The sequence below is a fragment of the Bos taurus genome, chromosome 10 (genome assembly GCF_002263795.3).
Source record: "Bos taurus isolate L1 Dominette 01449 registration number 42190680 breed Hereford chromosome 10, ARS-UCD2.0, whole genome shotgun sequence".
In the NCBI taxonomy this organism is placed as follows: Eukaryota; Metazoa; Chordata; class Mammalia; order Artiodactyla; family Bovidae; genus Bos; species Bos taurus.
In genome coordinates this window covers 22,011,308-22,026,991 of record NC_037337.1, presented here as the reverse complement: position 1 = coordinate 22,026,991, position 15,684 = coordinate 22,011,308, and the positions used below count along the sequence as shown (strand labels likewise).

At 46.9% G+C, this 15,684-nt stretch overlaps 1 protein-coding gene across 9 annotated transcripts in view; it reads right to left on the bottom strand.

The window, feature by feature from the left end:
- Nucleotides 1-73: 73 nt before the first annotated feature.
- Nucleotides 74-15,684, bottom strand: part of SLC7A7 (solute carrier family 7 member 7) — a 37,269-nt gene continuing 21,658 nt past the window's right edge. For 8 of the 9 annotated variants that reach the window (XM_059890248.1, XM_010808880.3, XM_005211267.2 and 5 more), the window contains 8 exons: nucleotides 5,541-5,666; nucleotides 4,357-4,501; nucleotides 2,811-2,934; nucleotides 2,467-2,570; nucleotides 2,099-2,195; nucleotides 1,210-1,359; nucleotides 819-1,002; nucleotides 74-594 (listed from right to left, as the gene is read on the bottom strand). In XM_059890248.1, coding sequence (XP_059746231.1) covers nucleotides 488-594; nucleotides 819-1,002; nucleotides 1,210-1,359; nucleotides 2,099-2,195; nucleotides 2,467-2,570; nucleotides 2,811-2,934; nucleotides 4,357-4,501; nucleotides 5,541-5,666 — 1,037 coding nt within the window. In that variant the 3' untranslated portion in view covers nucleotides 74-487. 9 annotated transcript variants of the gene reach the window in all.

The window sequence follows — 15,684 nt, the reverse complement described above, 5'->3', positions numbered from 1 at the left end:
TTTTTAGTCTTCCTGCCTGGCTCATGGAAACTATCCCTAAGACACTGTATAAAAATGATGGAGCCACTCAGAGTTTAGAAGCATACCCTTTTATTGTCTAGCACCTGTGACAGTTTCATGTCTCTAAAGGAGAAGGAAGTTAAAGCATTGTTGGATTTTCCAGTGGAAGAGGAGTGGGCAGGCACACTGGAGGTGAGTGGATATCTTAACACATGGGAACATGCCACTGGAACATCCAAGCTCACACTTAGCATGCTTCCCATCACAGTCTGCTTTATGTCCCTTTAAAAGAAACCTGGAATAATATGTAGCAAAACAAATAAATTACTCTACATCTCTCAGAAAGCAAGTTCAGAGGTTGCTGAAGCTGCCTAAGAGGCTTCTGGACAGGTGCCTCCAAAGAAGTGAGCTTTCCTTTTCAACTTCCTTGCCTCCAGCCAGCAGGAGATAGAAGCCCCTGCTTTCCACATCTCGAAATTTCTTGTGGTTATTTAGACTTGGGATCCTGTTGTTTGGACTGCTGTCCTCCATCTTCCAAATCCATCTCTGCAGCAACTGACATACATAGGACCTGGAGGTACCACGTGACAGAGGCTACAAAGAGAGGTTTGAGTCAGAACTGAGAAGAAGTCAAGTCAACTGGACTGAGTCCAAGTGGCACTGAGTGGGGCTGGGCCCAAGGGGACAATTTCAGTTAAACTTCAACAACAGGTAGGAGCTATGGCAGAGGTGGCTTGGGAGAGTAAGAGTTGCAAAAGAAAAAAAAACCAAGCCTAAGCTGTACAACAGCTGAGCTGACTTAAGGATCCAAGGCTTACCCACAATCCTGCGGAGCCAAAGAGGTCGTTTGTGTTCTGGCACTCTGATGATGAAGAAGTAGAAGGGCAAGCCTGAGAGAGCAATGCCAATGCCGATGAGAGAATTGATGGTATCACTGTAGAGTGGAACAGCCACCAGGAAGACGGTGCAGAGGCAGAAGACAATGGGGAAGAACAGGCTGAGCTGAGGGCCCAGAAGAAACGATTGGAGGTTAAACAGGTCAGGGTGGACAGCCACAATAACCCCCCACTCCTGTAGAGCAGAGTGCTGAGCCTTCCTGTCATCCCCTTCATTTCAATGAGTACCACCCACAGTTCTGGGCCAAGGTTTCTAAGTAGGTGTCAGAATCCCTGGAGCAGGTGCAGCAAATGTGGGATGGAGAGGAATTACCTTGAGAGGACGAGGCCTGTTGGGCTCCTTCCAGCGCAGATAAAGCTGACCCACAATAGAGAGCCCCACGAAGAACCAGTAGCTGAAGCTGTAGTAGTTAATGAGCTTAAAGATGTCCTCCACACACAAATAGATCAACGCCATGAGACCCTGTAGGCACAAGCCCATGTCAGCTCCTGTCAGCCTCTGTCATGCAAAGCAGTTTCCAGTCCCCTTTATCCCACAGATCCACCCCCCTTGTTAAGTCCTCAGTTTCTCCAACTGTCCTTTTCTGTTCCCACCCCATTTGCCACCTTAACTTCATTCATTTCCTATCAAGTCAGTAGCCTTTTTCAGCCCATTCTTCAAATCCTTGCCAGCTTAATCCTCTATACAACACAGCTCGAAACAATTCCTCAAATAGCTTTTGCCCCAGAACCTCTCCAGAATGGCTCCAACCTATACGTCCAGCTTTTACTTTCTACTACTCAACTCCACACCTCCAGACTGCTGATGCCATTTTTCTAACCTAAAGCCCATCAATATTTGCAACCCTAAACTTTGAAGACCCATTTCAAATTCTCCAAAGTCTGTCTTTCACTTCTACCCCTACAGAAATGACCATTTCTCCCCATAGACACTACATCATTATCTGCCACAGCAGCCATTACAGTGTATTCCATGACTATTATGCCTCACCCTAGACGACGAGGCCACCATTCGTTAGAGAAGGTGGATTCTCTTCAGAACCACCGCAGCAGTTAGCACAGTGCCTTGCCCATGGTGAACGGTCTGCTGATAGTTTTTCTATTAGAATATTTAGAGCTTCTTGGAAGCTAGAACAATTGTATCTACTGTTACTAAAGCTTCCCCATTACCTGGCTTTCAGCCCAACCTTGAGATCACTTACATTGAAGAGAAGAGCTGACACCGGTGTGAACCGCTCCACATGAATCATGCAGATGGTATCAGGGAGATGGCCTTCTCTTGAGCCCACAAAGAAAAGCCTATTTGGGGTAAGATAGGAGAGGCTGAAAAACCTGGGGAGCATGGGTGTGGCCGGGTTCATGTGCCACAAGTCCTTCCCTCCATCAAAAGGGTTTGATTAATTTGGAAAGAAGTTGAATACCAAGACGTGTGAGCACTGGAGGCTGCTGATGGGAATGAGGCCAAAGGGTTGACTATCATTTAGGGAGCATGGTGACTCAAGTGGATCCTGTAAGTCTGGCCCTGCCATATCTCTTCACAATACTCCTCAGTAAAAGAAGACACTCATACCTAGACGCAGCCACGATGGAGGCATTGAGGCCACCAAAGCAGGATAATGCAACCGCTAACGGAATGGTCCAATTGAATATTCCAAAAATCTGGTCTGCAAAAGTCTAAGGGGAAGAAATGGAGAGGAGTCATTAGCCAACAGAGATGGAAGGCAAGGAAGAGCATGCCCCCTGGTCCCTCTGCTGGCAACCCAACCCTTCTTACATAGCATGGCTAACAGGACCTGACAAGCCCAGTGCCCTAAGCGTATTCCAAGGACTACCGGATTTCTGGGACTCTGAGGAGCGACATCATACCCCAGAGCCCACAAACACACCCTCACCCTTCTAGTGAAAATCCTTTACCACAGCAACAGCATCGCTTGCCAGGATGTCCCTCATGTTGAGCACAGTATAATAGGCCACATTGGTGAGGATGTATATGATGGTGACAATGGGCATGGAGATGCCAATGGAGAGGGGCAGATTCCTGCAGCCAAACAGAACAGTACATCCATCAGTCCCACAGTCTCAGCCCCATTGTCCTTTGATTCTTAGACTGCCCGCACCAATCCAGGGCTGGGGCCTCCAAGGCAGTCCCCAGTGCTTTTGCCTTTAAGTTGGAGAGTGGCTTAAACTCAAGAACTAAAGAGCGTCAGGTGGAAGAAATATCAGATTCAGAGAAAGGCCTACACACACAAAAAAGGGGAAAGGATTAACAAATAACCATGTCACGGTGTGATAATAGCATGGGAAGGTTTTGTTTTACTCGAGGTTTCTTAGTATCAGGCTTCCTTCTCCAAGATTATCAACACTGGAAAGTTTGTCTTAAGGTTAAATAGAAAAGAAATTATGGAGGGAAATTGTGAAATCTAATCTCTCTAGAGAGTAAGACAGGCCCTCAGTAATAACAATACGTACACCTGAACGAGCAATCAGAAATATGCCCACCCCACTCCCTTAGTCAGTTTGAGAACCTTGAGTGCTACCCTAGCCCTTGGCCAAGACAGCGTATAGTCCCTCTGGCCCAAAATAAGCCATGATCTTTATAAATGTTCTTTGCAGTGAGACTTGGAGCGGGGCTGGGGTAGAGAGGGGCAAATATTCAAGTCATTCAGCTTCTGTCCAGTAGGTGGAAGCACCACCCAGGCCTCCATCAGCTATTGTCTGCTCCCAGGGTTGCAACACTAGATGTATATCAAGAATACTCTTGTTTTTCAAAGCCAAAAGGAGTTTATTATTATTTTAACTTAAGAATTTCAGAAACCTCATTTCCTGGCAAATCTTAGTTCCTAGAGTCACTGAATTTTAGAGCCAGGAAAGGCTCTGAAAGTCATATAGTTCAACCCCCTCAGTTATAGATCGGGAGCAGGCAGAGATGGCAGTGAATTCCCTCAAGGTCACCCAACGAATCAGTGGAAAGACAAGTCCAGGCCCTCTGACTCCCTGCCCAGTGTTCTTGTCACTCTCTGTGACTACAGGACAATTCAGTGGTGTCCTGAAACAAACAAATTCCTAAGTCACTTAGGAATTTGAGAAACATGGGATCAGAAGGAAAAGGTTTCTGGTAGTCTGTGACCTGAAGTTATACACATAGGAATAAGGGTGAGTGAAAATCTATCAAGGAAAGTCTTTTTTTAATTTAAAAAAACACAAACACATGATACAGCCTACTTTGATTAATGCAGAAATGCAAGAACAAATGTGAAAAGCCCTGTAAAATTTTTTAGTATAAGAAAGTTCACCTCTTAGCCCTGTCACTGTGATCATGGAAAGCCCAGTTACTTGTCCAGCCTCAGGCCTGTCAAAATGATGCTGACAAAACTGACCAGTTGTATGCCATCAGCACATAGTAGGAGTTCAGTAAATGACAGCTGTCATCGCTATGGAAAGTTGAGAGTGAAGTACCTACCTCTCAGGGTTCTGGATCTCTTCAGTGACATAGTTGAGGGTGTCCCAGCCAGAGTAGGAGAACAGAGCCGAGTACAGTGCCAGAGCAATGTCACCCACTGAAAATGATGAACCCTCAAAGGAATTTTCAAAGTGAGTCGAGGCTCCTGGAACCCAGAGAACACAGAAGGCAGAAGGATTAGTGGCCTATACCCCAACTACAAGGTGATTCAGTAAAGGAGAGGAAGAATACGACGATAATAGAATGCCTGTGGTTTCGAACACCTTAGCAGTAAGGGTACCAGTGAAAGAATGGGGAGCAGAAGAGAGACACCTATAGAAATGGGCCAGACTGCAGGGATCAGCACCCGGATCCTAGCAGGAAGGACCCTGGTGAATTTCTAGGGTAAAGAACAACAGAGCACAAGGGCTAGAGAACAGGAGTGATGCAGTTCTGTCTGCTCCCCTCCTAACACCACACAGCTGACACGGAGTGGAGGATGGGCAAGGATCAGTGTGCCCAGTCAACAGAGCAGTTATAGGCGTTCACATCTGGAAACTGGGTGAGGAGTGGGTGCCACAGGTTCATTTCTGCCCATGCCCACTCCCAGGGGGAGAACAGTCACTGCCGCAGCACTGGGCTCGACAATCTGCAAAAGCTGGCTCAAGATCAACCTCCCCTGGGAGGCAACATGCATAGACACGACAGGACAGGTTTGGGGGTCAGTCTGCCTGGTACAAATTTCAGCTCCACTATTTAAGCTGGGGCTTCCCTAGTAGCTCAGATAGTAAAGAATCTGCCTGAGACCCAGGTTCGATCCCTGGGTCAGGAAGATCCCCTGGAGAAGGAAATGGCAACCCACTCCAGTATTCTTGCCTGGAAAATCCCATGGACAGAGGAACCCGGCGGGCTGCAATCCATAGGGTCACAAAGAGACAGGACTGAGCACCCAGCATGCACTTAAGCTAGGGACTTTAGAGAATTCCTTGGCAGTCCAGTTGTTAGGACTCAGCTTCCATTGCAGAGGGCACAGGTTCAATCCCTGGTGGAGGAACTAAGATCCCACGAGCTGTGGGGCATGGCCTAAATAAAAGGAAATAGTAACAGTACCTATTAAATGAAATCATGCACAAAGGCTACTTAGAAGAGTACAGCTCGTGGAAAATGCTTAACAAACATGAGTTGCTGTTACTATTATTTCTTACCCTGGCCAAGTCTAACAATGCCTGCGATGATGATGGCGATCAGTGCCAATACTTTAGCGTAGGTGAAAACATCTTGTACCAGGGTTCCCCACTTGACATAGGCACAGTTAATGAAGGTTAAGAGACCTGAAAGAAAAATAATGCTGATTGGTGACTGACCCTACCATCCAGAGGGCCTTAGACACCCCAAGTGATTTTTCTAGTACCCATCACAAAAACAGACCCTTTGGCCAAAGACAGAGGTGTTTAGGCTCTGACCTGCTCTGCACTGGAAACCTCTGCCCAAAATTTCCTCACCGTTATCATTCAAAGGCACTTGCTGAGCACCTGGGTGCACAGCAATACACACACACACACACACACACACTCAGCACTTAAGAGATACAAAGTGACTGGATCTGCTTACACACAAATGTGCTCACAGCAATAGGAGGCAACTGGCGGCGGAACAGGATTAGTGATGTATTCTGGCTGTTGGCTCTGAAAAGTCACAATCTCTCCCCATCTCCAGCCCCGTAGCCCCTTATGTGGGCCCAGGAATAAACACTCTCATGCTGTGGATCACTGTTAACCTTGATGAGCCTTGCTGTAACTTATCCAGTGTCTGGACCAGCAGGTCAGGATGTGTGACCAGGATTAGGCTGGAGTCCAGACTTCCTGCCTCTGCTGGCCCGTTCAGCTGCTTGTTTTCACGCTTGGAAAGATTCTTGAAACAGGTTCCTATACAAAGGAAGGGGGCATTTTTCCTGACTGGACAATGCAAAAGTCAGAGCCATGGCCATTCCTCAAGTCCTTCCACCCTGGGGTAGAGGCAAACTCTTTACCTGGAAGAGCTCCAGCAAAGTTCATGGATTGCCCTTAGAGCCAGGGTTCTTAACCTAGGGCTTCCACAAGGCCTGGAATTCTCTGTAAAGTGTTATGTTCATATGTCCAAAGTATATGCATTTTTCTAAGAAAACGGGTCCATAACTTCCATCAGAATATCAGAGAAATCCACTATCCCTCTCCCACAATAAAACCTATAATCTGCTACTTCAGAAGAAGAAATTCTAGAGCAGAAGCCCACACAGGCTGTGAGGTCAACCAGTAGCCCCAGGATGTGGCCTGGGGTGGCAGGGGGGAGGGGGAGGGGGGGAAATCAAAAGAAACAATTCTGAAATTCAGCAGAATGTCCCTCAACCCACACCCCGAACCTCTTAAACAAGCAGGTAGGCACATACCCTGTAGCTCTCCTGCTGCGGTACAGCAGATCCCGGTACTGCTCCTCCTTCCCAGCTCAGCAACTGGGGCACCAGGAGGAGGGCTGCCTTCCCAGAGAGAAAGCACTGGGCCTGCCTGCTTCTGGCCCCCAGCTCAGCCCCAGGGACTCCCTGTCTCCCTTCTGGCGGTGGTGTGGGCTTTAGGGTCCCCAGCCATCCTGGTTTTTTGTGTCCTGGTCTCAACACACTCTGGCCCAGGACTACTTCCTCCTGAGGGGCAGGAAAGAGCAACCAAGCCGTCTCACCTTCTGTCTCCCCCTCCCTCACTGCCTAAGTCTCTTTCTGTTCTTCCAGAAAGGGGGCTTTCCTGTCCCAAACAAACATTAGGGCTTTCTGCCTAATAAGACAATGAACAACCAAACCTTATCACAGGGCTGGGCAAAAATGCACCCATAACTCCAGGCCAATGCAGTGTTAAGTTAATAATTAAAGACACGAGTGTGTAGTCGCCACAAGCACCCCCACAAGATGGCCAAATCTTTCAGATCTGCTGATCCTCCTCAGCCAGTCACTCATCCTTCACTCCTCACTGGCATCTGCCTCCAGCCATTCAGCAGCCCTCATGCCACTTCTCCCCATCTTGTAACCTCCACCCCTTACCCTCAGGCTCTGCTGCTGACACACAAATATAACTTAAGCCAGGCTGGATTAGAAACACCAGGACAACTGGAGCTGCCACATTCACAAAGGAACAGGATCCCATAATTAAAATTCACAGTTAGCGACTTCCCCGGTGGTCCAGCGGTTAAGAATCTGCCTCCCGATGCAGGGGATGTGGAGTTGATCCCTGGTTGGGCAACTAAGATCCCACATCCCTCAGGGCAGTAAGTCCGAGTACCATAACTAGAGAGAAGCCCCCACACACAACAACGAAGACCCAACACAGACATTTTTTTATTAAAAAAAAAAAATTCATGGTTAGCCCTCAGCATCACCAGGGTGCCAGCACCAAACTGGGATGGGCGGGGACTGGCTCTAGCTCTGAATCAGTCTGTACCCATGTGCCACAAGGTTCTGTTCTCAGCTCTGTCCAGGGAGCTGGACAGGGAAAAGCCGACCCATTACCCTTTGCTACAGCAAATTCTGAAAAGAAAATACAGGGATCGCTTACATTTTAATCCCTACAGCTTCTCTAGTCTACTTCCATATCCATCCATTCATAGCCTTCCTTTGACTACCAGTGTTTCCTCCTCCCCGACTCCTGAGCCTTTGTCCTCAGCCACGGACCCACCATCACCCCCTGATCTGCTCTCTATATTGAGCATGGGAGGCTCCGTTTGAATGAAGAAGGGAATCCTCTGGACAGAGCGCCAGCCCTCATCTTCCCCAGCGCTCAGCTGCCTCCAGGGCCTCTTGGCCATGAGAGCAGGAAACAGGTCCTGCAGGCAGCAGTGCTGACTGAGCGTCCCCACCCGCAGCGGATACAGCTGACCGGTGGCCCCGGAGCCCAGCCAAGTGCACTGTTCTTGAAGTGGAGCCTGACCTCCTGCTTCAGAGGCAGGGAAGTGGGTGGGGTGGGGCCTGGGGTTAGGATAATATAAGGACAAGGGCATTTAACCTCAAGGATCAGGGATGCCCTACCCTCCTAGGTACAATTCAGTCTCCACCCAGTGCTGGGCCAAGTCCACAGGAAGATGGCCTGAAAATCACCTCGGACCCTTGACTCAGGTGCACCTCCATTTCTGCTTTGACCCCTGCTTTCGAGGAAGAAGCAACTGTGAAGAAGTCACTCCTATAATTTCTAAAGAGATGCTCCTTAATGGGCGTGAAACCTAGTCTCCATGGACACCTAGAGAGGGAGGCCAGTTCCAGCAATAAGGCCCAGCGTCAACTCTAGAACTAAAAGCAAGGAGAGTACCTGCATGGGCTAATCCAGAACAGAACAACTCAAATGCCAATCAAGAGTAGAATAGCTAAATGAATACAATGGAATACCACACAGCAATAAAAATGAATCATCTACAACCACAGACAAAATCAGGAATACACTTCACGAACATTAAGTGAACAAGCCAGACACGAGAGGACATACCCTTTGTGTCCATTTACATAAAAACAGGCTAAATTAATCTATGCTACTAGAAATTGTGCACAGTGAGCATGGGGGAAGTGACTTGAACACAAGAAAGGTTCAGGGGGCTGCTTTCTACAATCTGAGCACACATCAAGCTGTACACTTATAAAATGTGCACTGTTTCTTCTCTATATATACACTTGAATAAAAAATTAAAATTGAGGTTAGCTTGCTTTTAGCAAATCCATCCAGGTTATTAAAGATCTCCCTTTCTTCCCTTCATATTTTGCTAACCAGTTTTAACAGATGAGCCTAGAATTTGGGCAGGAATCAACCTCAGATTACCAGCACAGAATGCTCAGAATCCACTTCTTTCTCTTTTTTTTGGAAAGCCAGGTTATCACTTGTGGTGGGCATAGTAGTGACCCTGAGAAGCAGAAGAGTCAGCAAAAGACTTCTGAAGTGAGAAAGACTTGACTAGCTACTGCTGGCTTTGAGGAGGGAAGGGGGTCATGAGCCCAGGAATCTGAGCAGCCCCTAGAAGCTAGAAAAGGTGAGAAAATGGAATCTCCCCTAGAGCCTCTAGAAAGGAACACGGCAACACTGACACCTTGACATTAGCTCAGTGGGACCCATTTCAGACTTCTGACCTGTGAAATAATAAATTTGTGTTGTTTTAAACCACTACATAGGTGGCAATTTGCTACAACAGCAATAGGAAACTAATACATCACTCAATAGCTTCCTTTTTACACCCTTCCTATTCTCCAAGATCCTGGAGATGCCTAGTGGTCACTGTCATCACAACTAATTATAAATCCTTTCCATTTGCTTGAAGGGGGTAGTTGTTTAGTCACCAAGTCATGTCCAACTCTTCACGACCCCATGGACGGAAGCACGTCAGGCTTCCCTGTCCCTCACCATCTCCCAGAGTTTGCCCAAGTTCATGTCCATTGTAAGTGGGTAGTTAAAAACATTTAAGGCAATGACATGCTTTATTACTATCTCCTCAACCCTCTTGGTCTTGTTTCTTTGTTGGCCTAGATCTATTGGCTTCTTGGGTTTTTATTGAACCCTTTCCTAGGTAAGCAATTCTTCTGCAGGTAAAGTTAGAGAAAAAGTGGGACTGTGGTGTCTCCTTTCTCTCTACCATCTACTGTCACAGATCTAAGTGACCCTAGGGCATCCAGCCTTTCTCCTGCTCTTCTGACTCTGAGCATTGCTCTCAGAACCTTTTGTTGACCTTAGTCACTTCTTCAGGTCTTAGTTTATTAACCTTCAGGACACTTTCCTCACAGGTCTGGGCCACTCCTATATTTATTTAGTCTTGATTATGTCATCTCTCATTATCTCTTGTATATCTTGTTTCTAAAAATCTGAAGTCATCAAAAATCAGTGAGTTCAACCACATCATCTTCTTTGGATGATTCTCCTATTCTTCCTAAAAAAGATAATGTCACTATTTTATCAGAAGACACTCCTGCTCTTTCTTGTTTTTAAATCCCTGGCTATAAAATTATAATTCCTTGCCCTGAATTTTCCTGCAATCTCTTTGCCTAAAATTTAGAGTACATTTTGGAGGAAATTTAGCATTTTTTTTTTTCTGGGAAGTACCAACTCTGAGAAGGCATAGTCACTTCCTCACAAGGATTCCACATTTCCCCTGGTTATAGAAAATAATAATTAATCTTTATCCTTTATATATTCACATTGAAGTCTTTATGGACTACATACCTTGATGTCTTGGATTTGATTTAAATATCTAGTGGTGGGTGATAAAAGACTGGGTGGAGCATAGACAATGATAAAACAGTGGTGACAGTCACTGATCTGGTGTTTGAACCCTGAGAATTCATTGTATAATTTGCTCTACTTTTGTATATGTGAAAATTTCCACAACAAATCATTTTTTTAATGTAGAGAAGTACTGCTTCTGATAGAAAGCAATTGATTTTATCCAAAGAAGCTCAGGGAATTGAAGTTTCCATTGCTACCATATCTTCCTTTTGTACAAATTTTATGATTTGTACTTAAGAGGAAAGCAAAATATTTATTCTCATCTGATGCTGTGCAGTATACTCCCACAATTACATCATTCCCACTTCTTTTTGCTTTTGTCCTCTTGTTCTCTTTACCATGCTTCTTCCTTTAGGGTGAGGGGTTTATTTCCATGCTCTTTCCTAAGGGAAACCTTCAGCAGAAATTCCTAGGTAAAACCCAAGAGCCCTCTAATAGCACCATGTAGTAATTCCTCCCATGGTAAGCAGACAGGATTAACAGAGGGCGGGCCCTTGGCACCCTTTCTAAGAGATGGGCCACATATCTGTATGAGGAAGAAAGAGACTTCTCCTGCTTACTTGTGAGGAGCAGCCCTCCTGCGGGGAGAGAACTGGAAGCAATAGAGACAGTATTGTCCATTACATTGTGGGGAAAGTGAAAACGGAGAGGGAAAATCCTCTCCAGAGGTTTCTGAATCTTGGTCCTGAAATTTCCCTCTCACTGCAATCAATCCCAGAGGGAGCAGGCATCCCTTATTACAGCAGATCCTCATACAAGTACCTCTCTTTGATATACTACAGCAGTCTCAGCTCTTCTACAGGTCCATCACTTTTGAACAAGGTATGCATCCCAGGTGGCTCAGGGGTAAAGAACCTCCTGCCAAAGCAGGAGACGTGGGCTTGATCCCTGGGTTGGGAAGATCCCCTGGAGGAGAAAATGGCAACTCAGGTATTCTTGCCTGAAAAATCCTATGGACAGAGGAGTCTGGTGGGCTACAGTCCATTGAGTTTCAAAGAGGCGTATACAATTGAGCATACACACGTGCTCTTTCACTGTCATATTCTTATCAAATATGAAATTGCTTCTTCCCACAGTAAAAGTAAAAAGCAAATGTATTTATTAGCCTCACTGAATGCTGATGAGTCCAAAAGCATCACTCCCAGTCTTCTAGCTTCTACAAATGCATTACTGAGCAACTTTTCACCTTTATTCTTCTTTCCCTATAATATCTCATAGCCTCCAAAATACCCAGATGAATACTTTTATCTGTGTATTTTTCTCCTTTCCTCTAAAATTTCAGTTTAAAGTTTTATTAAATGTACCTCTCCCAATCTCTATGAAATCTGCTCCTCACCAGAATGTCTCTTTCTGGGTGTCTTAGCATTTACATTTCAGCACTCAGTTCCGTGTTCTTTTTCTTCCACATTCACAGCCTTCAAATGACAGAGATGAAGATTCCACCTGCCACTCAGTTTGCTATCTCAAACTTCAAAGTCAGTGGTGACACATCTCACATGTCTTCTGACTGGTGAAATTATTCATTCCTCAGCGGTCATCAGCAGGATAGCAGTCCCTGGGCTTAACTGGGGTGAGCAAGCTCTTTGTCACATGGTCCTCGAGAAAAACCACCCATCTCTGCATTAGGCCAGGCTGTGTGTAGTCAGTCAACTGCTACAGAGCAGCCTAGCCCCTTAGGTGGAACATCCAGACCTGCAAACCCCAGATGCCTCCAGGGTACTCTACCACCGTGTGTCCTCAGGAGGACCAGATGTAAGCTCTCCAAAAAAACCTCAGATCTGCTGCCCTAAGCCAGACATTTCAAGTTTTCCCTCTTTTCTCTCTACTGCTTGTTTTTTGTTTTGTTTTCTGGTTGTGCCACATGGCTTGCGGGATTCTTAGTTTCCCAACCAGGGATTAAACCCAGCGCCATGGCGGTGGAAGCACCAAGTCCTAACCCCCAGACCCCCAGAAGTCCCACCACTGCTGGTTTTGGTTTTTGTTGTCTGATGGTGGTTTAGGACTCTCTCTGGATCTCAAAAATCCCTTTTTCTTCTTAGCTTCCTTGATGGGTTATTTCTTCCTTCCAAGGAGCCGCTGTATTTCCCAGATAACAGATGACCCTCAGACTCTTTTACCTTTACAGGCTACAGAAATTTTGCTTACTGCAGCATCATGTGTGACAGCATCTGGCAGGAAGACACACAGAGCATAAACCCCATGGGTCACTCGATCAGATCCTCCCACTCTGCCTACTGGACTCAGCATTTCAGTCGCCGTGGCTCCGCACCGCCCAATAGAGCAAGCAAACTGGCAGGCTCGCCTATTAAACCACTCCATCAGCTCTCATCTTGAAGCTAGTGAGTCCTGGTGAACTGGATTCTTACTGGTTTGCTCAGCTAGGTCCAGTTCAGGTTCTAAGAAACGGGACACCAAGCCCGAGTGAGCATCAGAATGGCCCAAGAAATGTGAACCTACAGCTCTGGGTCTCCACCTCTGAAATTCTCAGAAGGGCTGAGATGGGGGTCCCCTGGGGGAGCCTGGTTATCTGCTTTCCTCAGGCTACCTTAGCTCATGAAACAAAATCATCACATACAGAACTACCCAGATCAAGGCAAGCCCAAACCCTCACTGCTTAGCTCAGCTCTCCTGGCTCCACACAGGCATCACTTGACAAGCTTTAACAAAGTCCAGTGCTCAGGCCCCACCCAGGCCAAAGAAGCCAGGCTCTGGAGTCGAGCCCAGGCATCGGTATGTTTTTAAAGCTCCCCAGGTGATTCTAAAGCTGCCAGTTGATAACCTCTCTTCCCAAGGCCCCAGTTAGTTCTCCTCAGCAGCAACTTTCTGCTTCCTCAAGCCTTGTCCTCCAAGTCTATTCCCATTCTTCTACCCAGTGGTTCAGAGTTATTTGATTGATGAAGAAGAGAGGGAGAGGAAGGGGCCATGAATGTTTTTTTAAACCCCCTTGGTGACTCCAATGTTCAGCTGAGATTGGGGCCCAAGCTCCTTTACCAGCCTCCTCTAGGCCATTTCCTTAACCTCTTCTGAGACAGAAAGAAAGAGAACAGGAAAAAAGATAAAGGTGAACCCCTGAAAAGCCTTGGGGCTCAGGCCAGCACAGAGCCCCACAGCCCTCCCTGCTGGTGATGAGTCTGTTCCAAGGTCCATGGTGACGCCCTTCCAGAACGACTCTAGTCCCTGTGTTGCTGTCAATGTGGAACATGAATTGTAAGCTTCCTCTCCCTTAATGTACAATGGAAAACCCCTCTGGGAGAGGCAACCAGCTTCCAAGTAGAAAGTTCAAAGGGCAATAGGCAGTTGGGGGCCCAGTGTCTGGCTGTTCCACCTCATTAGCCGCAAGGACATGAAGTCAGTGGTTCTGGTACCAGAAGAAGCTGCCCGAGGGCAGGGGCCAAAGCTCTCAGAGATCTGAGGTCCTCAGGAGTCCACAAGCAGCTCAAGCAGTCACCCTCCCCTCAGCCCACAGCAGCCATCTGCCCCACCAGCACCCTGAGAGCCAAGAGCAGGCAATGCCCTTCTCTGCCAAGATGAACATGGAGCCGGACCTTCTGTTTATTCCTCCAGCCAACATTCACTGAAAAGCACCTGCTGCTGCTAAGTCATGTCAGTCATGTCCAACTCTTTGGGACTCCATGGACTGTAGTCCACCAGGCTCGTCTGTCCATGGGATTCTCCAGGCAAGAATACTCGAGCGGGTTGCCATGCCCTCCTCTAGGGGATTTTCCCAACCCAGGGATCGAACCCACATCTCTTATGTCTCCTGCATTTACCACTAGCACCACCTGGGAATCAGCTATATGCATACATATAACCCTTTCCTCTTGAGAAAAGCACTTACTACACACAAATCACAAGGGTCAAGCATCAGGGACACCAAGACTACCTGATACTAAAGAGCAGTCTGTTCACAGCTCCCCCTCCAGCCCCACATGTGTGCTGCTAACCGACCAGTACAGAACACACAGGAGATAAACCATCCCATTGACCAAAGGCAAGGATCTAGACCAAAAAAACTAGGTCAAAGGTAGGGTGAGTGTAGGCAAAACAGGAGCAGAAGCATCCAGGGCTGCTAACAATGGGCCAAAGCAGGGAGTTCCCTGGGGGTCTAGTGGTTAGGACTCAGCGCTTTCAGTGCCCTGACCCGGATTCAATCCCTGCGTGGGGAACTCCCAAAAGCCAGAAATCAAAATAAATAAATAAACAATGGACCAAAGCACATTGGCTCCAAAGAAAGGGCAGTCAGTCAGGGCAGTCAGTCAGCCATGTGGAGCTGGGTTTCTGGACACCTCATCCTAACAACGCCACCTCCACCTCCCCCGCAAAGAGGAAGAGGAGTCTCAGCCATCCCTGCTGATCTCTAAGCTACTTAAGATTAAAACTGCTTTTAATCATCTAAAGACAGAATACAGAAAGTCAAGGTTTTAGAAATTAATAAGATGTATATGACTGTGCGTATAACTTGCAGCAATAGATACCATTTTTGACTGACAATTATGTGTTGGGTCACTCACATTCTTACATGTGTGCATGTGTGTGAGTTGATCAGTCGTATCCAACTCTTTGCGACTCCATGGACTGCAGCTCACCAGGCTCCCCTGTTGATGGGATTTCCCAAGCAAGAGTACTGGAGTGGGCTGCTTCTCCAGGGGCTCTTCCTGACCCAAGGATCAAACCCAGGTCTCCTGTATTGCGGGCAGATTCTTTACTGTCTGAGCCACCAAGAAATCCCAACATTGTTACATACATTATCTAATTTAATCAAACAGAGTAGGTTTACTATCTTCAGCTTACAATTGAGGGAACTGAGGCTACTCACTGGCCAGCTCCAAGGCTTGTACACGTTCCACTACACCATATGCTCTATTTGCATGCAAGGATGTGGGCCAGGGGGTGGGACTATTGCCCTCTGGGGTATCAGGGCTTCTGGCTGCAAAGAACTGGAGCAATCCTCAAAGAGCTCCTAGAAGCCAGAGTAATTAGTTTCAGGAGGGACCAAATGTACACCCATCTGGTTGGGAAAAGTAACCACTTACAGCACCCTAGACAGGACAGCAAGGTTCCTTCAGAACTCAGA